At 43.6% G+C, this 24,294-nt stretch overlaps 1 protein-coding gene and 2 long non-coding RNA genes across 3 annotated transcripts; 2 read left to right on the forward strand and 1 right to left on the reverse strand.

Moving 5' to 3' along the window:
- Positions 1-1,709: 1,709 nt before the first annotated feature.
- Positions 1,710-23,165, forward strand: LOC120435829. The gene is made up of 2 exons (XR_005609951.1): positions 1,710-1,890; positions 22,316-23,165. It is a non-coding gene; the product is annotated as an uncharacterized LOC120435829 (long non-coding RNA).
- On the forward strand, positions 1,897-6,094 carry LOC120435830. The gene is made up of 3 exons (XR_005609952.1): positions 1,897-2,337; positions 5,124-5,125; positions 5,909-6,094. It is a non-coding gene; the product is annotated as an uncharacterized LOC120435830 (long non-coding RNA).
- On the reverse strand, positions 11,413-15,939 carry LOC120435828. Its single transcript, XM_039605959.1, has 2 exons — positions 15,226-15,939; positions 11,413-11,874 (listed from the first exon to the last, which is right to left on the reverse strand). The coding sequence occupies exons 1-2, from the start codon at positions 15,899-15,901 to the stop codon at positions 11,855-11,857; spliced, it is 696 nt and encodes a 231-aa protein (XP_039461893.1). The 5' UTR covers positions 15,902-15,939; the 3' UTR covers positions 11,413-11,854.
- Positions 23,166-24,294: the final 1,129 nt, after the last annotated feature.

The following is a 24,294-nucleotide window of genomic DNA, read 5'->3' on the forward strand; positions in this document are numbered from 1 at the left end:
CCAGGTGGCCTTGCATAGAATGGGAGGAACAGTCTAAACACAGTCGTTATCAGGGAGTTTTTTGTTCGGCTCCAGCCTTGAGCCCACAGCTGGCACCGAAGGGATAGCCGCATTATGATGGTGGTTTTTCTTTTATCCTAACAGCTCATGAGAATTTCAAAGCTGTTCTCTAACACTCCGACACCGACACTGGTCTCTCAATCTCCCGTTGGAGAGCCGCGAGCTTCTCCATGATGTTATCAAACTTGCGCTCCGTGGTCTTGTCATTCTTGTGCTCAGAGAGCAGATTCTGAGAACTCACGACCGCAGTGAGCTGCTCCGAGATGTGATCCAACTTTCGCTCAGAGGTGTTATCCTGAGTGAACTTCTCCTTGATGTAATCCAATGTACGCTCAAAGGTCTTATTCTGAGTATTCACGGCAGCCGTGAGTATGGGCAGAAATCTGTGCCATCAGAAACTGAATTTGAATAAGTTAAATTTGAATTTGAATTACTCGGATTGAATCTGAATTGTAACTTGAATGAAAGCTTTTGAAAACTGAATTTGAATTAGTCTAATTTGAAACTGAATTTATGGTTTGAAAATGAATTGATTTGCTTTGAAACTGCATTTTATCCTTTAAAAATTCAGCTCTCGAATAATTTCACATTCACTTCTCACCATTCAGTTTCAGTTCTACAATTCAATTTCAGTTCCAAAATTCAGTTTTTTGGGACTTACATCCGGTTCCGGTTCAAGCGCAGATTAATAGAACTACAGACTGATAGCGTTACTGACGGAATCTACAGCGTCTGGAGCTGAATTAAGACTTCAGAAGTCATTCGTCATGTCGAATGACCAGCGGATAAACTCTCAGGTTGGTAATAAATGTATTACATGTATAAGAACAAGCGTCATGTTAACAAATGATAGCCGTACAGTAACCTTTATGCTTATTGTAGCTGCTAGCTAAAAATGCTAATTTAGCGTAGTTTGCCCTGGATTCAGCTTTGACAAACAAATATGATCGACTGTTTCTAGTAGGATTCCAAAGTTGTCATCTTGTACCCTCTCAGAGCCTGTATGCTTGCAGAGACCCCTACAGTAGGGAAACATGCAAAACAGTGTCCAAACCTTTGTATTTGAGCTTTATTTATGTCTTACACAGCATCCCAACTCTTTAGCGAACTTAATAACTTTAGCTAAAGTGAATAGTTAGTCTTATTCATTAGTGCAGCATTAATTCAAATTCAATTTTCAAAAGCTTTCATTCAAGTTACAATTCAGATTCAATCCGAGTAATTCAAATTCAAATTTAACTTATTCAAATTCAATTTCAGATAAGCCAGAGCAAGGGGTACTCAGAGTCCTCACTGGCCTTTGGCCAAGACCTTGGCCGCTACCTGACCCCTGCAGCTGTGTTGGGCGTGTGGGAAAGTTACCCAGCAGCAGGGGGCGGGGATACTGGTCCCTATATTAGGGGACCAGAGGACACCCCCAGAGCTTTTTTTCCTCCTGCTGCTGCTTCCTGTCCGTCTCTGTGTTGCTCTGCTGTCTGTGCTTAAGGCTGTACACCCTGGGGTTTTGCTTTGCTTGCTTTCTGCTATGTAATTCTCTTGCTAAATGTCTGTATGTATTTTTCCTGCTGTTCATATGACTTAGTGTATTAAACTCTGTTCTAAGAATTCTACTCTTTTACAGAACATCTTTTTGAGTGTCTTGATTTTAATTGGATCTAAGAGGGTTGGATCTCCACATTGTTGGTGGGAGAAGGTTATCAGGATGGCTTCAAAATTTGCGACCACAATTGGCGACGTACGAAGGGACAAGGAATTAAGGTGATTGCTGGCAGCCTTGGGGAATGCCAAAGCCTTGCACATCAGAGAACACCAAGCGGCCGCTACAATAAGGTAAGCAGAGTTCTTTTTTTTCTGCTCAATGTTGGTGTTGTCTGAGTGCAGAAGGGGGGTTCCACCTTGGCTCCAAGTAGATTTCACCTAACCTTGAAAAGGACTTTAATCAAATGGTCGCTGTTATTCTAAGTGATAAAGTATTACACTGTAAAAATAATGCTAGTTGCGGATGCTGAAGGAGTGGAGTTTAATACTGCATCATATGTGTGTGTGTTATTCCTGTAACTTGTGTGACCCGCGGGGGGAGTGTGAGTGAGCGCTGTGTGTGTGTGTCTGTGTTTGGCGTTTGTGTGTGTGAAAGGCTACTCTGCCCTGTGCTGGAGTATGACTCCAGGGCTGTGTTGGGGGAGTTTGGGTTTATTTTTCCGCTATTCTTTAGTGCATCTGAAGAATAGGCGTAAGTTGCGCAGAAGTAAAAAGTTGAAGTGATGAAAAGTGATAAAAGTGATGAAAAGTGATGAAAATCTTCCTTCCAAGACGGCGCCGAGTATGGCAGCCTCGTCGCGAGCTCCCCCAAGCAACAGCTGTTTTTTGTGTTTAATTTTACTTTTTCTTTATTTTTTCACGAGTAGCACATGTCTCCTTGTGTACGACCGACAAACCTTACTGGACATAAAAGACGGACTTTCTCATCACTTTCCAGAGTTCAAGTTTTGCAACACGGACCCTCCGTTTGCAGACCCCCCACTCATCTCACCGGAGACGCCTTTGTTCTGGGCCCGTGGAGGCCGCAAACGCCGACGCAGAGGGAGAAGATCTGGCGTTCTGGTTCGACTGAGACAGCGCACTAACAGACCACCGTTACCCAGCTTATTACTGGCTAATGTGCAGTCTCTGGAGAACAAGCTGTGCGAGCTTCGGGCACGGATCTCATTCCAGCGAGAGATGCGGGACTGCTGCGTGATCTGCCTCACAGAAACCTGGCTATCGGACAAGGTACCGGACTCCGCAGTACAACTACCGGGGTTCTCTGTGCACCGCGCGGACAGGTCACAGGAGCTTACTGGGAAAAGCAGAGGCGGTGGTGTGTGTTTCATGATCAACAGCTGGTGTGATTATGCGAGCGTGCACCGGTCAAATCCTTCTGCTCACCGGACCTGGAGTACCTGATGGTTAAGTGCCGGCCATTCTGGCTACCGAGGGAATTTACAGCAGTGATTATTACGGCTGTTTACATTCCCCACAAGCCGACACTGACCGAGCACTCAGGGGAACTGTACAGCGCGATCAGCAGTGAGGAAACCGCACACCCAGAGGCGGCGTTTATCACGACCGGGGACTTTAATAAGGGTAACCTGAAGAAAGTCTCACCAAAACTACACCAACACATCCATTTCAACACTCGTGGAGACCGGCTTCTTGACCACTGCTACACCTCTTTCCGGGATGCGTATAAAGCCCTCCCCACGCCCCATTCGGCCAATCAGATCACCGCTCCATCCTGCTTCTACCCGCCTACAGGCAGAACCTGAAACAGGAAGCTCCAACCCTGAGGGGCGGTGCATCGTTGGTCGGACCAATCGAGTCTCACGCTGCGGGACTGTTTTAATCACGCGGACTGGGAAATGTTTCACGTGGCTGCTAAAGACATCGATGAATACACAGACTCAGTCTGTGGATTTATCAGTAAATGCGTGGAAGATGTCGTCCCATCCAGAACAGTTAAATCCTTCCCAAATCAAAAACCCTGGATTAGCGGAGATGTTCGCGACGGCGCTAGCGGCTGGAGTACCGCTTTTGCCTCCGCGAACACATCGGACTACAAACATGCACATTACCAACTCCGGAAGACGATCAAAGCAGCCAAGCGTGAGTACAGGGACAGGGTGGAGCAACAGTTTGACAACCCTCGGAGTATGTGGCAGGGACTAAACACAATCACAGACTTTAGAGGAAAACCAGCACACCGCAGACCACGGCCTCTCTGTGTGAGGATCTAAGCGTATTCTCACGCTAGATTCGACACAGCGAACACCATGAGACCGGACAGTGTGCGCACGCGCGGATGGCGTCAGTACGCACACTGTGTCTGAGGAGGATGTGCGGAAGTGCTTCAGGAGAGTGAACGGACGCAAAGCTACTGGTCCGGACGGGATTCCCGGCCGCGTCCTCAAGTCATGCGCGGCTCAGCTGGCTGGAGTGTTTACACACATCTTCAACCTTTCCTCTCTCTGTCTGTAGTCCCAGCCTGCTTCAAAATGGCCACCATCATCCCTGTACCCAAATCCTCCACCATCTCCTCATTGAGCGACTGGCGACCTGTAGCCCTGACCCCTATCGTGAGCAAATGCTTCGAGAAGCTGGTCAGGGACTTCATCTGCTCCGCACTACCCGACTCACTGGACCCTCTACAGTTCGCATACCGCCACAACAGGTCCACTGATGATGCCATAGCCCTGACACTCCATGCTGCCCTGTCACACCTGGAGAGAGAGACACGTATGTGAGAATGCTGTTTGTAGATTACAGCTCAGCATTCAATACCATTGTTCCCTCAAAGCTGGACAGGAAACTGCAGGATCTAGGACTGAGCAGCTCCCTCTGCAGCTGGATCCTTAACTTCCTGTCTGACAGACGCCAAGTGGTCAGACTGGGCAGCACCACCTCATCCCCATCACACTGAACACTGGTGCTCCACAGGGGTGTGTACTGAGCCCTCTCCTGTACTCACTCTACACCCACGACTGCACGGCCACTAACAACTCCAACATCATTGTGAAGTTTGCAGACGACACTACAGTGGTGGGTCTTATCACCAACGGTGATGAGACGGCCTACAGGGAGGAGGTCAGCACCCTGACCCACTGGTGTCAAGACAACCATCTCACCCTCAACGTCGCAAAGACAAAGGAGCTGATAGTGGACTTCCGGAGGTGCAGAGGAGTACACACCCCATCACCATCAACGGCGCGCTGTGGAGAGAGTGAGCAGCTTCCGCTTCCTTGGTGTACATCTGGCTGAGGATCTTACGTGGTCAGTACACATAAACAAAACAGTGAAGAAGGCGCAGCAGCGCCTCTTCTTTCTCAGGAGACTGAAAAGATTCGGCATGAGCCCCGCATCCTCAGGACCTTCTATTGCTGTGCCATTGAGAGCATCCTCACTGGATGCATCACCACCTGGTACGGCAACAGCACCGCTACAACCCGCAAAGCTCTCCAGAGAGTAGCGCGGTGTGCTGAACGGATAATTGGAGGTGAGCTTCCTCCCTCCAAGACATCTACAGGAAGCGGTGCCTGAGGAAAGCGGGAGGATCATCAAGGACTCCAGTCACCCCAGCCATAAACTCTTCAGACTACTTCCATCAGGAAGGAGGTTCTGCAGCATCCGGTCCCGAACCAGCAGACTGAGAGACAGCTTTTTCCACCAGGCCATCAGACTGCTGAACACGACATAGACACCTCACCCTCACTACTGGAACTTCAACATTATGCACTCCATACTGTACATTAATGCCACTGTTTTGCACATACCAACCTCTGTACATTTTATATTTTATATATCTTATTTTATTGTTTACTCTATTTCATTTGTAAAACATGTATATACACACACTCACACACACACACACACACACGTAGAAAAACATATTTAGTATACACATTCAGTAATGTACATACCTTTATATATGGTACATATATTTATTACTTTTTAGATTAACCATTTTTATATTTTGCTTGTTGCACGTTATTGTATTTTGCACAACTCTGTTGCTTGTGAAGCTTGCACACAAGAATTTCACTCGCATGTACTGTTTTCAGTTTCAGTTTCAGTTTTATTTGTCATATGCAAGTTAGCACAGGGTCAACATCGCAATGAAATGTGTTTGACGAGCAGCGGTCTCTCAGCAGCATGATACAGTAGGAAAAAATATAATAAAATATAATATAATAAAATAAAATAACAAATAGAAAAATAGTAAAGGGTTAGGTTACTGTACCAGTGTACCTGCACATGTGACGTGACAATAAAGGTGATTTGATTTGATTTGATTTGATTTGAAAAGTGATAAAAGTGATGAAAAGTGAAATATATGTCGGCACCCCCAAGGTGGTTACCGCTGGAAACCTAGTTATCCATTTAGGTAGATAAGGTGACACAGGCTAACTAGGTTAACCATTTAATTGGTTAACCTAGTTAACCCAAGTGAATTGCTAGGTAGTCAGGACTGCTCGGGCTTTGGGGAATTTTTGGAGATAAATTCCTAGCAAGTAACGTGGGGACTTGGGGCTTGCAGTGGGATTCTGAGGGCTTTCGAGTCCACCGGTCTGGACAGGCTAGATGAAACTTGCGCGCGTCGCTGTATGAAAGGCGACACCTTCGGCCCAAGTGTAAATATGTAAATAGCTGTTACTAACCTTTAAGTATAATCGCTGCTGTAAATATTGCTAAGTAGTAGTCTAGAGCAGGGGTCGGCAACCCGCGGCTCCGGAGCCGCATGCGGCTCTTTAGTCCTTATAGTGCGGCTCCGCGTGGTTTGGGAAAATAAATTAGAAGTATTTCGCTGAAGTGTATTTTATTTATGTTAGTTCTTTTAAACTTGTAGTTCTAAATTGGAAGATTATTGTGATATTGAAATATAAATATAAAATTATATTCTATTATTTTTTCCTCGCTCAATATAAGCGTCACACTCGCGGAAGCCGGTATTCCCGCCGAAACGCCGTGCATTTACTTTCAACCCCAGATAGGCCAATTATGGATCTTCGGATCCACATTATGTCAGTAGCTCCACCATGAACTATGTTAAAGACAAACACCGCTCACGCCTCACAGACGACAGATGACAGCTTACAGTCCTGCGTAAACTGACCGCACAGCACCAATTAGCAGACGCTGTGAGCAGAGGTTCAGGATCAGAAGTCCCATTGTAAACACATCACGGCAGACCCGGCGATGTTTGCATGAACGCGCTTTTCAGCATCTCTTTATTGACCACTTTTCACACACGGTTGCTGTGCGCATACAGCCGGCTGTAACCGCAGCTCACAGCCCGACACACACCACCAACAACAACAGCAGAGAGAGCACAGACTTTAAGGCGGCGAGGCGTGATTGCGGGTGCCGCTCAGGTGCGTCCGCCTCCCCTGCAGTGGCGCTGCAGACCACCCCCGCCCGCCGCGCATTAACCAGGTAAAATACATATTTAGGCAGAATTTTGCAAATATCTATTTTTCATTTTTCAGCAGCATAGAGCTTTTTTACCAATTATTTTTTAAGAGTCAGGTCAAGGCTCCAAAAGCCCAAAGGAGATATAAGGGTGGCGGCTGACAACAGTTTTTGTTTGCTACATGGATCATTTTAGTTCAGCTGGGTGTCTTTGCTTTTGTTATATTTCTTTAAGAGTTCAAAATGTGTTGATTACATAAATAAAATGTAATTTTCTCTGTAGCACTTCATGGATTTCATAAGCAGCACACCTTAGTTGTTCACACAAAGGTAGAAAACAATATATACAGTGTTATCTTCATTTTAGATGTCAAAAAGTATTTGCGGCTCCCAGTGTTTTCTTTTGCGTGGAAACCGGGTCCAAGTGGCTCTTTGGGTGTAAAAGGTTGCAGACCCCTGGTCTAGAGTATAACCATGTATTGCTGTAAATATTGCTTAAAATAACTCTTGCTGTAAATAAGAGGAATACGCGTAAGGGGTGGGTTTTGATAAATAAGTAAGGAAAAGGGAAGTTAGTAGGCAGATGAGTAAAAAGTTGTAGAGGGACTGATTTGAGAGACTTAAAAAAAACCTGAGCTCTCTGTGCTGCAGAGCGCTGTCTCTGCAGGCAGTTTGTGAATCATCCCTAAGGTATGTGGACGAGTGAGAGGAGCATCAGAGCAGTGAAAAGATATAAGTCGGCAAAAATTAAGAATTGTTGAATATAAAGAGGAAAATAGACACTGCTGCTGAAATATAATGTTGTTGCTTAAGGAATTTAAACAGAAAGATCTGCAGAAATAATATTTGTTAAGCAGCGACATGAAGTAAGGTGGAAAATTTGTGGGTAAATTTGAGTAAAAGAAGATATTAATTGCCAAAATAGGGATAATGAGTAAATAGGGATTGCAGGCATTTTTTTTTTTTTTGGATTATTAACTTAATAAAAGTATGACCAAAAGTTAAATAAATTGGAAATAGAGCTGCTTGACTAAAGTAAAAAGAAGGATAATGTCAAGAGGAGAAATATTTTACTGCTATTATTTGCTGCTATTAGTATAATCATCATTACCATTTCATTATTAATAGTGATGTTGCATGCAGATGCATTCAGATGTTCAAATATATTGGTATTATATTAGTCTTTATTACAGGTGCAGTTATAACCACTTTAAACTGTTGAGTTGAATTTATAATCTTAAAATGTTTGTACGCAGACGGCATGGTGAAAGAAAAGGCCCCACATAGAGTAACTCTGTGCCAAAATGAGACAGGAAACACTTCTGCAAGGCATGCTTCTGCAGAAGTGAAACCGAAAGCAGAGTCTCAGTGCAATAATTCTGAGGAGCAGTTTCGATGATGCTATTGTCTTTTATGCATTTATCTTTGATTAAGCTTTGATTAAGCTTTAAGTAGTTGTATTAGATTGAAACATTTGTTTTATATATTTTACATGTAAGTCAAGATTATTACACACACACACACATAGTTTCAGTTGTGCTGGCCTTCTGTCTAGTGGAAAGGTTACAAGGTCTGGCTGGGGAGCTGAGAGGTGAAACAAAGGGCAGCAGAAGCTGACACATACACACACATATTAGGTAGACTCATCTATATAGGTAAGAGTTTAATCATGTTTTGCTTGCGACTGCAAAGTTGGAGTGCGTACGTGTTAGTCTGTTCCAGGAAGTACACCAGATGTCCCAGAGATAAGCGACAGCGGAGGCGAGCGTCCGAGGATGGTGACAGGAAGCACCTGGGTCGAGCCGAAGACAATGTTCTTTTTAAAAAACTGTGTTCAAAGTTAACTGAACGTTTGTGGTTTAGGCTGACGTATGCTGTATGGAGTCTGCCTGACAACAGAAACCCTATAAAGCCTTTGTTCTGACTATTGTAAGTCAGTTCGACGCTGAAATCTGCACAGTGTTCGGACTCCACATGTGAATCCATTAAAATGCCGTCTAATTGCACCCGGCCGGATCTGTGGTTATTTCTGGATTCCTCTCTCAACATTGAACCTTAACAATAACCTAACCTAGAGCTAAATTATAACATATCCAAACTAATAACAGTAAGAATGAGAACTATAAACTAATTCTAATAATAAAACATAGCTGGGATAAAACCCAGGCCTAAAATAATTAGAGGGAAAGTAAATAAATCACACAAACAAATAATAAATGAAATAGGGAGGTTTATGTTGTGTTTGGAGAAATATAGAAGGCAGTGGTGATGATCCAAGAACATCTGAACATCTTAGTAAAGAGGGAGAGATAGAGACTAAATAAAAAGAACATGTTTGGGCTACAACGGAGATAAGAGAGTCAGAAGAGCTTCCATAAATCGATCTCAGTAAAATGCAGGAGTTGTAAAAGAATCTAATAATGTCTCAGAGTTTGCATGTGAAATGTATATTGAGGGTTTGTCATCACTCACCAAAGAATAGTAAATAATGAAGTTTTGTCTGTTGTAGAGAGTTCTGCTGAGAGGTCATAAACTCACCCAAAAGCATACAGAGAGTGGAAAAGATTCCTGAGTATTTTGATGTGAAATGAATGATTGTTGGAAATAAATTGTGTGAAGCTTAGAGGAGTTCAGAATAAACAGGCTGACATGTTGGGTGAAGTGGTAATGATGAAGAATAATGAACAAATTAACAAAAAGAGACACCTGCTAGAGATCTGTTTAAAATGCTGCCATCACAAATAAGTAGTTGGGAAGAGAAAAGAAGGTAGACAGGGTTTAAATGCAACTAACTGATGTATTAAACCCAGAGTATGAGAGCTAAAATCACTGGATGCAAAATAGTGAAGTGAAATAGAAGAGTTGTTGGAAATCGTGGTTTAATAAGTCAGAGATCGTGACTTAACAATTTCAAGTAAAGTTTAGCGCCTGTTGAGTGTGGCAGAGGGAGACAGGAGCAGAGACAGTAGCAGAGGAAAAAGGAAAAGTGTTGTACTGAGAGAGCTCACATCAGCTGAGCCGCTGCTGCAGGAGGTGGCCCGTAAACAGCGTCACAGGGTGTAGTTGGCTCAAGTTGCTCAGACTGTGGAGTGTGTGGGGTGGGCCCCGACATCCTGCCAAGAGTGTCCTTGACCAGTGCACAGGCTTTCAAGTGATCTAAGCCAAATGCAAGAGTGTGAGAAGAAGAGTAAAAGACTGACCTGCATGTCTCAAAGAGGTTAACCCTTTAAGGCCTCGAGTGTCAGGCTTGAATCAGGAAGTATTTAAGTTTTAAGAGTCCCAAAACATCAGAGTGATTTTTACCATCCAAGAAAGTAAATAAAAAAATAAATTGCACTTTATACATTTAAGGAATAACTTGCAAAATGCTGTCTTTAGCAAATGCAATATGGTAATTCTTACATATGCAAAATTACTATTGCTTTTAATTTGTCAAGTTTAATAGGTATTGTGACAAAATTTGGGGGTAATTGTTTCAGGAATCAGGGTTTTGAATTGTAACAGGGTTAAGCCCACAGCTGATTCTTGTCACTTACAGGAAAGTTGGGGAGAAAAACATAAAACTGTTGTATATGATAATAAAGCCCCTATGATCTTGTTTTAGTTTTACAAGGAAAATAAAAGCAAATATAGATAAATCTCTGCTGCCAATAGGAAACAGAAAGCTCCCTAAATAAGCAGTGTGCATCATGCAGGTGGAGATACACAGCAGCAGGGTTTGGAGGTGATGACAGAGCCTTTGTTCCAGCAAAAGCTGGTAATTAGAAAGAAAACCTAAAATGCAATAAGGAGAAATCAAAAGTTGAACCTTTGGACTAAAAAAGCAAAACAAAAAACAAAAACCATGACAAAAGTGATTATGGCTTAGAAGAGGAGAAGTAAACATGAGAAAGTCTGAGATGTAGGAAGTCAGATAAAGGAGCTGAAGAGTGATTAGATAGGTGGGACAAAGAAAGACGTAAGTCAGAGGAAAAGAAGCTAAATAGGAGAATTCAAAGACCAGGAGTAAGATAATGGAGAGTAACATGAGGTCGAGCTCACAGGCAAAAGAAAAAAAATGGAGCAAATGAAAACAGTTACTAACTAACTGATGTATGCACATACTTGAAACAATGACTCTCCTGCTATGGAAAAAAAGAAATAACCCCTTACAGATGAAGGAGCTTACCAACTGAAGGGGAGAAACACAGAGCACCAGTGAAAGACACCAGGCCATGAGCCTGTGGAGTAGAGCAACACTGGCACTGCAAAGGCCTACGTCACTGATGAGGCCTGCACAAGGGTGGAGAGAAGGAGTCAGCTGTATGACGACATCCAATGGCTGTGTTACGACCCGTCTAGGGCCAGGCCATAACATGAGCGAGGCACTCGCTTCCCCCCCAAGACCCAAGCAGCCACAGGAAACAAATCCGTTCATTAAAGTGTGATTTATTTACAAGGTGATAAATAAAAGAGGAACAACAGAACGGGAGTGTCAACACTTCAGGGTGAGCCAAGGCCAAAATAATAAACAAAACAAATCTACATAAATCCCACACCCCTGACCTTACCAAAACAAAGTCAAAAATAAAGACAGAGTCTGACCTCCTTAACTAATTCAAAACAGGAGAAAAAACGGGTGATCAAAAGAAACGGCAGCTCACCCCTACCCACTCCACTTCCAACACTTTCAAGCCGCACTGCAGCCAGCGGCTGCCACAGTTACGCTGCTGGGTAATGAGGAGAGACGCGAGGACCTCTCAAGCCGTAGCGCTCCAGCCTCCTTTTAATGGGCGGCTCCTCCAGCTGGAACCAGTCGCGTCGGGCCGGTGTATCCACGCACCAATCGGAGCAGAGCCCCGGCACAGCTGAATTAACATAACCAGATATTACCTGCCCAGAACAAACACATGAAAATACAAGTTCGTAACACCCCCTTCCATAAGAATTAAACAACCCTCCTATTGTTTAATTTCCAAACTAAGAGACCGCTCTCGACAGGGCATCAGCGATAACATTTTCCGTCCCTTTCTTATGTTTGATTTGCAGATTAAAATCTTGCAAAAGAAGGGACCAACGCATAAGTCTCTGATTTGAGTTTTGCATCTGGGAGAGAAACACCAATGGGTTATGGTCAGTGAATACTTGAACAGGTATAGAGCTGGATCCAATATACACCTCGAAATGCTGCAGGGCTAACAACAAAGCAAGGGCTTCCTTTTCAATAGTGCTGTAGTTCATCTGATGTTTGTTGAACTTTTTGGAAAAAATAGCAAATTGGGCGATCCACGCCGTGACGGTCTTCCTGCATAAGGACAGCTCCTGCGCCAGACGCACTAGCATCAACCTCGAGCTTGAAAGGGCACGTGAAATTAGGTGCCGTAAGAACAGGGGGACTGCACAGCAATGCTTTCGCAGACTCGAAAGCAGTCTGACAAACAGGCGTCCACACAAAAGGCTTCACCGGGCTGATCAAATCGGTGAGAGGAACAACAACAGTAGCGAAGTTCTTACAAAAACCTCTGTAATAACCACACATTCCCAGAAATCGGCGCAGCGCCCTTCTCGTTTGGGGAACCGGAAACTCGACAATAGCCTGTATTTTTGCAGTCACCGGCCGTACCTGTCCCTGACCCACCTGTTTCCCCAGGTATGTGATGGTGGCTCTGCCAAATTCACATTTGGCCAGGTTTAGAGTAAGCGAGGCTTTCTGAAAACGGCTGAAAAGCGAGAGAGAGGGTTTGTAAGTGGTCAGACCAGGTGGATGAGTAAATGACAATATCATCTAAGTAGGCATCGCAGTTATTCACGCCCACCAGTACTTTGGCCATAAGGCGCTGGAACGTAGCGGGCGCATTACGCAACCCAAACGGCATAACCGTGTACTGGAGAAAATGATCTGGCGTGACAAAAGCAGATATTTCAGATGCTCTGGGGTTAAGGGTACTTGCCAGTAACCTTTAACAGATCAAGTTTGGTTACAAAAGATGCTGATCCCACTCTATCAATACAATCCTCCATTCTAGGAAGAGGAAATGAATCGGTTTGGTAACAGCGTTAACTTTCCTGTAATCATTACAAAACCGAGGAGTATTGTCAGATTTTGGTACCAGCACACACGGCGAGCTCCACGCGCTGGCGCCGGAATGGCTAAACCGTGTTCTAAGAGATAGTCAACCTCCTTCTGCATTATCGCTCTTTTCACTGGATTTACTCGATAGGCATGCTGCTTAATCGGTTTATGTCCTTCCACGTCAATGTCGTGGCACAGGACTGCAGTTTGACGAGGATGATCAGAAAAAAGTGATAAATTATTCTCTATCAGATCAGTGATGTCAGCTCGAGCGGGCTCAGACAGGTGGGCTAAATATGTGTCTAAATCATTTAAGATCTCCGAATTTTTCAACCGACCGCTACCCAGCGCTTCATTTTTCTCAAGCAGTCCGTCATCAGAGGGTTCATAAGGAGAAACAACACTAGCGGTGCACACTGGAGATGGCTCACTCGAAGGGCTCCTCGAGTGATACGATTTCAACATATTAATATGACAAACCCTGGACTTTCTCCGGCGATCTGGGGTCTGGATCACATAATTGTGGTCACTGAGTTTCTGTTCCACCACATAGGGGCCAGCGAACTGGGCTTGCAAACTGGACCCTACCACAGGCAGCAACACCAACACTTTCTCGCCTGGCTGGAAACTTCTGCAAACAGCCTTTTTATCATAACGAGCTTTCATCTTTGCCTGCGTATGTGTCAGATTTTCCCGAGCTAACTGGCATGCAAGGTGGAGTTTTTCTCGAAGTCCGCTAACATAATCAAGGACATTATGCTGGGTTTCAGAAGTGTCTGACAACCACTTCTCCTTCAGAAGCCGGAGGGGACCGCGGACCACATGTCCAAACACCAGGTCCGCAGGACTGAATCCCAAGGATTCCTGAGTGGCCTCCCTGACGGCAAACAGCAACAACGGCAGACCCTCATCCCATTCTCTACCAGACTCTGCGCAGAACTTGCGCAGCATAGCTTTGAGGGTTTGATGGAATCTCTCCAGAGCACCCTGGCTTTCTGGGTGGTATGGACTGGATTTTACATGTTTTACTTGCAACTCATCCGCGACCTGTGCAAACATTTTCGAAGTAAAATTCGTTCCTTGGTCTGTTTGTATAACCTTTGGAAGCCCGAAAGTAGAGAAAAACTTAATTAGTGCCTTTATTACCGGTTTTGCTTTCAGCGTGCGTAGTGGAATTGCCTCTGGGAACCTTGTTGCTGAACACATTATGGTAAGTATGTATTGGTGTCCGGCTTTTGATTTTGGCAGGGGGCCCACACAATCCAATATTACTTTTTCAAATGGCTCACCTATTACTGGAATAGGATGTAGCGGAGCAGGTGGGATTGGTCTATTAGGTTTCCCCGCCACCTGACATGTGGTACAGGAACGGCAATATGCCACCACATCGGCTTTCAGCCCCGGCCAAAAGAAGTTACGCAACACCCGATAATAAGTTTTGTTCACCCCGAGGTGTCCAGCCATGCTGGCATCATGCGCTAAGCTAAGCACCTGCCCTCGATGTGGCTTCGGCACCACCACCTGCGTAGCACCACGCAAACCACTCTGGTCAGGGGACCACCTCCTCATAAGAACTCCATCTTGTACAAAAAAAGAAGTGGGGGATTTACCTTCTGCACTCGCGGCTGCGGACATAAAACAGGGAGCCAGTGACGAGTCATTCCGCTGAGCGGTTATCAATGCATCCCTATTTAACTTTTCATCCAGCTCTGGCATTAGTTTTGTCACATCATTGCCGCTTTCTATTCTGCCACTCTCACAGCTGGGAGACTTTCTTTCGTCTAGCGTCGCCATAAATGTGTCAGCGACATCCATAACATCGTCAAATTTGCGCGATTGCGCACGAGTAATAGCACAAACAGGAAACACACTTGATATAGGGGTGGCAGCATCAGTAACAGAAGCAACAGGCGTTTCCACCACTTCAGGCGGGGGAAAAACATTTCCACCAGCCAAGTCATTTCCCAGAATAAATGAAACCCCTTTGATAGGCAACTGGGAACTCACGGCAACTTTAACATGCCCCGTTATTACGGGCGAATGCAAATGCACCTTGTGTAGCGGCGCCCGAAGAACGCTCATCTTAATTCCCCAGACTAACACATCTGAATCACAAGCAGTCTTATCTGACAATGGTAGTACACTGTCCAACATGAATGACTGATGCGCACCTGTGTCCCGAAGAATAGTAACAGGCACCTCATCCTTCTCTTCTCCCGTCACAGAAACAAAGCCTTTGGTGATAAATGGTTTAAAACGCGGCTCTATTTCAGCATCCGTATGGTGCAAATCACGGGTGGAATGCATTTCGGGCGAAGGCACAACTTTAATAAGACCTACGCCAGCTGGATTTTTAGAGCCTTTGCGCTGCTCTTTCCTCCGGAGAGCGGGACAGACAGCGATCAGATGTCCGGGTTCGCGACAATAAAAACAGTCGCGATTTCCACCATCCTCCTGTCTATCCTTCCATCCTACCTTTGGTGACTTTATTTTCCTCTCCTGTCCCACCCTGATATTATGTGCGACAGCGGCTGAAAATATAGTTTTGTGAGTGAGAGTAAACTCATCAGCCATCACTGCAGCTTTGGCAAGTGACGTCACCTTTTGCTCATTCAGATAAATGACTACTTGGTCCGGCAAACATTTTTTAAATTCTTCTAACAAAAGAAGTTCCTTCAGCCCCTCAAGATCCTTCACTTTACTGGCCTGCAACCATCTTTCAAACAAGCGACTCTTTTCACGGGCAAACTCCACAAACGTCTGATTGGCAGTTTTTTCACACTTCCTAAATTTTTGACGATAGGCTTCTGGGACAAGCTCATATGCCTGCAACACAGTCTTCTTCATGATGTCATAATCAAGGCTATCTTCAATTGATAAACTGGTACACACCTCCTGGGCTTTGCCCCAGTTTGCATTGCAACAATAGTGGCCAAAACTCCTTGGCCAGCTTAATGCGGCCGCTATACGCTCAAAAGCGTTAAAATAGGAGTCCACTTCGGCCTCACGAAACGGGGGAACCAGTTTAACGTGCTTAGTGATGTCAAAACCAGTTGAGACGGTGGTGGAGGTACTAGGATGACTAGAGGCGGAGGGCTTTCGCTCCAGCTCCAAAGCTCTGACACGGAGGTGCATTGCCTGTACCTCAAGCTCTTTAGCACGGGTTTCCACCTCCCTTATACGGAGGGTCAAAGCGGAGATCCTCCGTGAGACCGCCCCGCCAGGGGTTCCTGGCCGTACCAGACTCAGGCGCTTCAGACACCCCTCAGCCGCATCAGAGTCCACCTCAGCTGCATCAGACTCCACCCCAGCCGGGAGCACGTTAACAGGCCCTTTGGCGTCCGGCTCCGGCCCAGTCTCTGGAGCCACCTTCACACCCCTGCCGCCAGGCTGCTCTACAGCTGCCTTCGGGGCAGAAAGGATACCTCGCTCCACCAGCCCTGCACACAAAGCGTCCTTAACCTCAGCTTTACGGGCACCATAGGACACATGAACATCATAAAAACTAGCAATAATCAGCAAATCCGCTTTCTTGCACCCCACTATTTTGTCCCATGAAGGCGAAGTAACAAAATCATCCAAAGAAAACTCCATAATCACACACACACCTACTACCCCCACAACAAGAAAACTGCCAAACAGACCAAACCACACGAGAACAACCACAGAACAAGGCAGAGGACGAGCCCCCAATTCATGTTACGACCCGTCTAGGGCCAGGCCATAACATGAGCGAGGCACTCGCTTCCCCCCCAAGACCCAAGCAGCCACAGGAAACAAATCCGTTCATTAAAGTGTGATTTATTTACAAGGTGATAAATAAAAGAGGAACAACAGAACGGGAGTGTCAACACTTCAGGGTGAGCCAAGGCCAAAATAATAAACAAAACAAATCTACATAAATCCCACACCCCTGACCTTACCAAAACAAAGTCAAAAATAAAGACAGAGTCTGACCTCCTTAACTAATTCAAAACAGGAGAAAAAACGGGTGATCAAAAGAAACGGCAGCTCACCCCTACCCACTCCACTTCCAACACTTTCAAGCCGCACTGCAGCCAGCGGCTGCCACAGTTACGCTGCTGGGTAATGAGGAGAGACGCGAGGACCTCTCAAGCCGTAGCGCTCCAGCCTCCTTTTAATGGGCGGCTCCTCCAGCTGGAACCAGTCGCGTCGGGCCGGTGTATCCACGCACCAATCGGAGCAGAGCCCCGGCACAGCTGAATTAACATAACCAGATATTACCTGCCCAGAACAAACACATGAAAATACAAGTTCGTAATAGCTGGCACATGTGAAAGCCCAGGAACTCCAGAGAGGAGCGTCCAAGTGAAGATCCACAATTCATGAAACCGAGTCTCCTCGAGTCCAATGAAGGACTGTATCTGCAGAGGGCTGGAAAAGTGTATTAAAACACACTTTTAGTCAGCTGACATACTCATCAATCTGCTGAGGACTGACAATCGATGGCCTCTAAGAGCCAACATCGTCTGCATCTGGGATGTTCTCTGTGTGGATGTTCCTGGAGAACTCCAAGAGGAATGTGGGCAGCACCGTAACAACAAGGAATTTACTGCCAAGAGAAATCTTCAGTACATGGACTGTGACTGATACCAGAGTACCTAACTATCCATGATATCTGCAGTGAACAACATGAAGCAGCTGCATCAGTAATGCTCCCAACAAACTAATAAGTTTAAAGCCCTGGGCTCCACTCCTTGTGTTACTCTCCCAGTAGAAAAAGAACACAAATAATAAGAACTAGGCCACATGAAAGCGTTAGATAGGAGATTATTAGAAATATATTCATTACTAACACTCTTACATTAGAATATTATTGAAAAGTTTAATACATAAAGGGCACAGACATGACTCCCATTGACACTAGAACAGATACACACAGAGCATTAGAACCCCAGTAGGGCATGGGATAGATAAGTAAACTTAGAGAAGTTATTAATCACCTTATGAGCATTGCATTATTGAAGAGATGAAACGTACACATGGGGATTTACTAAAAGTTGTGGTACTGATGAAACTCAGAATCCCTGGTAACATGAAATGAGAAATTTAAACATTGCTGTTTCTGACCCTGATACACTGCTCTTGGGTATCCTCCTGACATGTATGTAACTGTGTGGGTGCAAATGTGTACATATGTGTAAATCTGTATGCAGATATGACAAATAATCTGTCTTTTATCTTTTTCAGTGTGACTACATATAGACCAGTGGCAGTGTCGGGAGTGCTGGAATATTATGCTGCTATTATTTGCTGCTATTTTTATGATCATTATTACTATTCCATTAATTATGAATATTGATATTGCATTTAGATGTTTAAACATATTGGCACCCAATTAAGCTTTTATTACAAGTCCAGTAAGAACCACTTTAAACTGTTGAGTTGAATCTATAATTTTAAAGGCTTTTGAATGTTTTTATATTCTTACACTGAAGTCTTCAGTGGGTGAGAAACTGAGCTGCAGGGACAGGAAATATACTCTGTGCCAAAATGAGACAGGAAACACTTCTGCAAGGCTTGCTGAAGTGAAACTGAAAGCAGTCTGAGTTGGTTTGTCATTTTATTATGCATTTATATTTTTGATTAAGCTTTGATTAAGCTTCAAGTAGTTGTATTAGATTGAAACATTTGTTTTATACATTTTACATATAAGTCAAGATCGGCACACACAGGATGGCCTTAGCCTGGTTGCTTAAGCTGAGGTCAATTAAGGTGCAGCGTGAGGATCACACATGTACAGACATACACACATACACACACATAGTTTCAGTTGTGTACGTGCTGGCCTTCTGTCTGGTGGAAAGGTTACAAGGTTTAGCTGATGAAGTGAAGGGTGAAACAAAGGGCAGCAGAAGCGGACACACACATACACCCACATACACACACACATATTAGTTAGACTCATTTATATAGGTAAGAGTTTAATCATGTTTTGCTATAACTGCAAAGTTGGGGTGCGTACGTGTTAGTCTGTTCCAGGAAGTACACCAGATGTCCCAGAGATAAGCGACACCGAAGCTGGGGGAAGCACCTGGGTTCGAGCCGAAGACGATGTTCTTTTAAACTGTGTCAAGGGTTGACTGAACGGTTGTGGTTTTGGATTGACATATGCTGTACTGGATCTGCCTGGCAACAGAAACCCTATAAAGCCTTTGTTCTGACTATTGTAAGACAGTTCAACACTGAATCTGCACAGTGTTGGACTCCACATGTGTATTCATTAAAATGTCGTCTAATTGCACCCGGAGAATCAGTGGTCATTATTTTTGGTCTTCCTCCTCAATTTCTGAACCCCTAACAGCAGCTACCTCTGTTCCTGTATTGAAGCTAATAGTAAGATGCTAGCTCTAAACGTGCAGCACTAAACCATCCATAGTGTGATAATTCAGTGTGTGTGCAATTTGTAGTTCCTTTCAAACGGAAGAAAGATAAAAATGAATGCAGTGTAAAGGAAAAAGCAGTGAAGGATTCTGTCATAATCTTAACTGCATTGAGAAAAGGGGGGCATATAGCTTAGCAGAGCTAAATTGTTAACTCTCCCAAAGAATGAACCAAACAAAAAAAAAAAAAAACCAACAATTTAGGAGAAAATCTAAATTATCAGATATTTTGGAGGGAAAGAGGCTAAAGCCTGATCCCCTATAAAAATGGGCAAACCTCAATTTAGAAACATGGGGCATAAATTTTCTTTCCAGTGGGTGGCAGGGTCCAGTTGTCTGTGGATTGACATATTTAAATTACTTAAACGCATATTCTAGCAAAAACTGCAGAGCTAAATGACTTTATTCTAGTTCTATTCTAGTTATAGTGTGCAAAGGTAGAGTTTGAAGCACTGAGGAGGAACATGCAGTCTGACCGGGCACTTGGCAACCAAAAGGAAAGAGAAGAACATTTCATTGGTATGGGACAAACTGAGAAGATTAAGTTAAGGCAGAGTTGAGTCAGCATGGTTAAACCTCTATGGGTGAGCGACTATTGACCTAGTACAATACAAATTTACAAACTGTTGAAGTAGACCTTTTACCCTGCAATTAGCACTGTTTGTTTTTCAGGATGTCTCAATGTTCATCATGGCCATCCAGGTGTATTATAAACATAATACCAGTTACATGTATTATTTACGGTCCACAATTTACTATCACTCAAGTTAAGGAAAATGGGGTGTGAAGTAATTGTCTGCCTCAGAGTCCACCACCAAAATGTGTAACAAGATTACAGTTAGGGAATTTCTTATGATTACTGTCTATAAACAATCCATGCATGGCTGAGAAAAGTTTTTTATTAGTCTTATACAGCCATTTTATCTTTTCAATGGCTATTTTTCTATAAGAACAAAGGCTGTCATGCTGTATAGCATTCAACTCAAGGTTGAACAGGCAAGAAATTATGATGCCAGTCATCTAAAGGCAGTTTATTATCTAAGGATAAACGGCAAAAATTAAAAATTAAAAAAAAATTATTTATCTGACCCCCTTTTAGCAAGAAATTTGGAGAGGAGGAACTCCCTTTTTAACAGGAATAAATGCCCAGTAGAACTGGGCACAGGGGGGAGTGGTCATCAGCTGCGACCAGCTGAGTAAGGAGGAGGAGAAAGAACTAAAAACATGCTGTGTAGGAGAGCCAGAGATTGATAATAACTAATAACTAATAATAACTCAAAAGAGAGACCTAAAAAACTGGCGGCCTGGCTTCCCATTCTACTTTTAAATATTCTAGTAAGCTTAAAGTTTGAGAGTCAAGTGGGGAGAGACAGTACTATAGGAGCAGTATGGTGAATTAAAAAACAGATTTAACAAAGAGCCTATGAAGAAAAGTCAATAAAAGAAATACACTCTGTCATTCTAGTCCCTTTCAGTATTCATGTTGCAACATTTTGATGTAGATGGATGCTTTTTAAGGAGTTACAATGTCTACAACATCCTGATAATAACAAATTACAGTGGGCCAGCCTAGAAGTAATAAATGCATGAATTTGTCTTCCAGCATCACTCTGGGACAGGACTTTAGAGATATTTCAGAAATTGAAGAAAGCAGTCCTGAAAAAGCACATATTAGTGCATATTGGGATTTAAAAAATTACTCCAAGAAACCTCACAGTGTTAATGGAGACCAAGGTAATGCCATTCAGAGCATTCCTTTAGGTTGACTGACAGGTGTGTGTTGTTTGGCTTCATGGATGAATGAGAGAGAGGGTGTCATCAGCACGGCAGAGGTATGTTGTGTGTTTTGTGGTGTTACCTGAAGGAGGCATGTGTTATATAAACAGGAACTGGTCCTGATGCCGAACCTTGTGAAGCTCAATGGTTAGTCTTGTGTATGTGGGAGGATTCTTAGAATAACATGTTATGGTCACAAGTGTCGAACATAGAGATCAATCCACTGTCAGAGGCCTTAAGAAGATCATTTTTAACTTTCACCAAAGCTGTCTCTATACTGTGATGTGCTCTGAAACCTGACTGAAACTCTTTAAATAAGGCATTCCTCTGTGGCTATTTTACAGCATCTCTTGTGGGGATTTTTGACATAAAGGAAAGTTGGAGGCCTATAATTGGCTAGAACAGTTAGGTCAAGTGATGGTTTTTGAGTGATGGTTTAACTACTGCCAATATGAAGAACTGTGTGGTTAATATTGCATTGTCTAACTTAGCTTTGAAAATTTCAATTCTGCGGCTATAGAGGTGTGGGAAGTTTGATCAGCCATATAGCCAGCAACGCTAAGTTTTGGGCTAACAGTGCTAATGATGAATTGTGAATTGGCAGCCGGTAACAGAGTTAATGTTTATCCAAATTCAGCTTATAAATATGAAGAGGCAATAACCCAGCTAGTAGTCGCCCTAAAGCTCCCTGGTGCTGTGGCTGTGATTAGATGTCTTGATCACCAGAAAACAGACACATTCATAGCTAAATGAAACAACATGTTAGAGCTTTACTATGCACTTCTTAAATTGATAGCTAGGTAAAGATAAGTAAAGCTTCCTCTTTATAACAGCATTTGAGACAAACATTTCAAAGTGCTTCACAAAATAAAGCAATGAATTGGAATTTGTTAAGGAAGAGGTCAACTGGGTGCAGATATTAACTTTAGTACTAAGGTGCATGCAGTCGTGAACTAACAAGACTAAAACAACTAACATTGCATGGCATACTCACAAAGGTCCATAGATAAGTCCTCATAAAGGGCCTGTAGAGGTAACTGTGAACACAACTAATGCAGTCTGCAAAGCTATCTTTCTGCAGGTGGAGATGGCATCTGGATAACAGACGGAGATGCAGAGGTCCTGGAGCAGGTGCTGGCGATACGAGTGCGAGGGGACAACAGAGTGAAACAGGCTGCTCCAGACAGCTGAGCCATGACCCATCCAGTAGCTGTTGAACCTGCTGCAGAGCCTACAGCCCAAGCGGAGCCGTACAGTGCCCAAACCAGCTTCCGAATGATGGATGTGCAAGATCAACTACTACCCATCGCCAACCCTGACTTTAATCAAGAATAGGACCAAGTTGTCTCGAGTATTCTTAGAAGCTATGCAAGATCCAGCAGTCAAGAAGTACCAAGAGAGACTTTTCTCGGACTCATAAATTGGTTGAAATATGGGACTGAAAAAGGGACACAAGTTGAGTAAAGGTTGAAGCTGCTGCAGAGAAATGTCAACCTTGAAGCTACCAAAGGACATTTCAAAGCCCACACTGAGAAGTCTGTTCAGAAAAAGAAGTTGCACCTGATCAAGATGAAATCCAAAATTGGGAATTAATTGTTTAATCGTGTTATTTTTAATGTCACTAATGGTGTTGTGTAATCCATGTATGTATTATGTGTCTCTACTGATGTGTTTTATGCCTTACTTTCATTTTCCTGTAATTAGGCTGGTTTTTAAGTTTCTTGAGTATTCTGTTAGGGATACTGTGTAGTATGATTTGCAGATGAAGAGGAATCACTTTGTCTTAAATTAATTGACTAAGAGAAATGGAATCTTGGGAGAATGTTATGTTGATAACTGAGGTTTTTGGTAGAAGGAAGGGCTTATTCATTTGAGCAACAACTGTGTGGGATCTTTATACAAATTCTTATGTTCTATGTAGAGCTTGCTTTTACGTATGTTAGCATAAAAACAGCGCATGCATTAGTTTTCACGTTTTTTGTTGTTCTTTAGTCGTGGGGTCTTTTTAGGTGGTACCTCTAGGTACAACAGGGGGGAATGTGATGGATTTTTGTGTGATATGTATAACTATGTAACTATATACACTATATATCTATGTGCACTGAAGATATATTGCTTCACCGAGGTTTATTAAGTTGGTACATTAACAGGGCAGTTAATGTAAGGGGAGAGTTCTCCTGAATAATTTACTCTCCGGTAACTAACCTTTCCTAATACACACTCAACGTCTTTAACGCAGCACAACCAAAACAGTAACATTGTAACAGAGATCCTGAACACATCACGATAAAATATCATACAAAATACACACACACACACGCACACTTTGAACCCAAACTGAAGTGTTTATTATATGTTATAAGATTGTGCCACTTGCTGTATAAGATTTAATAATTAGGATTAATGTCTGACCTTTGACCGTGTCATGACCTATTGTGATAAGCCAGAGCAAGGGGTACTCAGAGTCCTCACTGGCCTTTGGCCAAGACCTTGGCCGCTACCTGACCCCAGCAGCTGTGCTGGGCGTGTGGGAAAGTTACCCAGCAGCAGGGGGCGGGGATACTGGTCCCTATATTAGGGGACGAGAGGACACCCCCAGAGCTTTTTTTCCTCCTGCTGCTGCTACCTGTCCATCTCTGTGTTGCTCTGCTGTCTGTGCTTAAGGCTGTACACCCCGGGGTTTTGCTTTGCTTGCTTTCTGCTATGTAATTCTCTTGCTAAATGTCTGTATGTATTTTTCCTGCTGTTCATATGATTCAGTGTATTAAACTCTGTTCTAAGAATTCTACTCTTTTACAGAGCATCTTTTTGAGTGTCTTGATTTTAATTGGATCTAAGAGGGTTGGATCTCCACATCGTTGGTGGGAGAAGGTTATCAGGATGGCTTCAAAATTTGCGACCACACGAACCGGGGCTTCTCATTGAGAAGAGCGTGTCAATTACATTCAGAGACCAGTTGATCAAATCCATAATTCTCTCTTAGGTTTTAGAAACAGACTGTGAGAGAGTGTTCCAGGGAAAAGTAAAAAACACGAGACAAGACAAAGACATAAGAAGCTA

Source organism: Oreochromis aureus, linkage group 22 (assembly GCF_013358895.1).
Source record: "Oreochromis aureus strain Israel breed Guangdong linkage group 22, ZZ_aureus, whole genome shotgun sequence".
In the NCBI taxonomy this organism is placed as follows: domain Eukaryota; kingdom Metazoa; phylum Chordata; class Actinopteri; order Cichliformes; family Cichlidae; genus Oreochromis; species Oreochromis aureus.

Coding starts and splice junctions, on each gene's coding strand:
- LOC120435828 (XM_039605959.1), bottom strand. CDS start 15,901: ATGAAGAAGACTGTGTTGCAGGCATATGAGCTTGTCCCAGAAGCCTAT. Junction 11,875..15,225: donor TACTATTCTTCGGGACACAG/GTGCGCATCAGT, acceptor TGTTCTGGGCAG/GTAATATCTGGTTATGTTAA.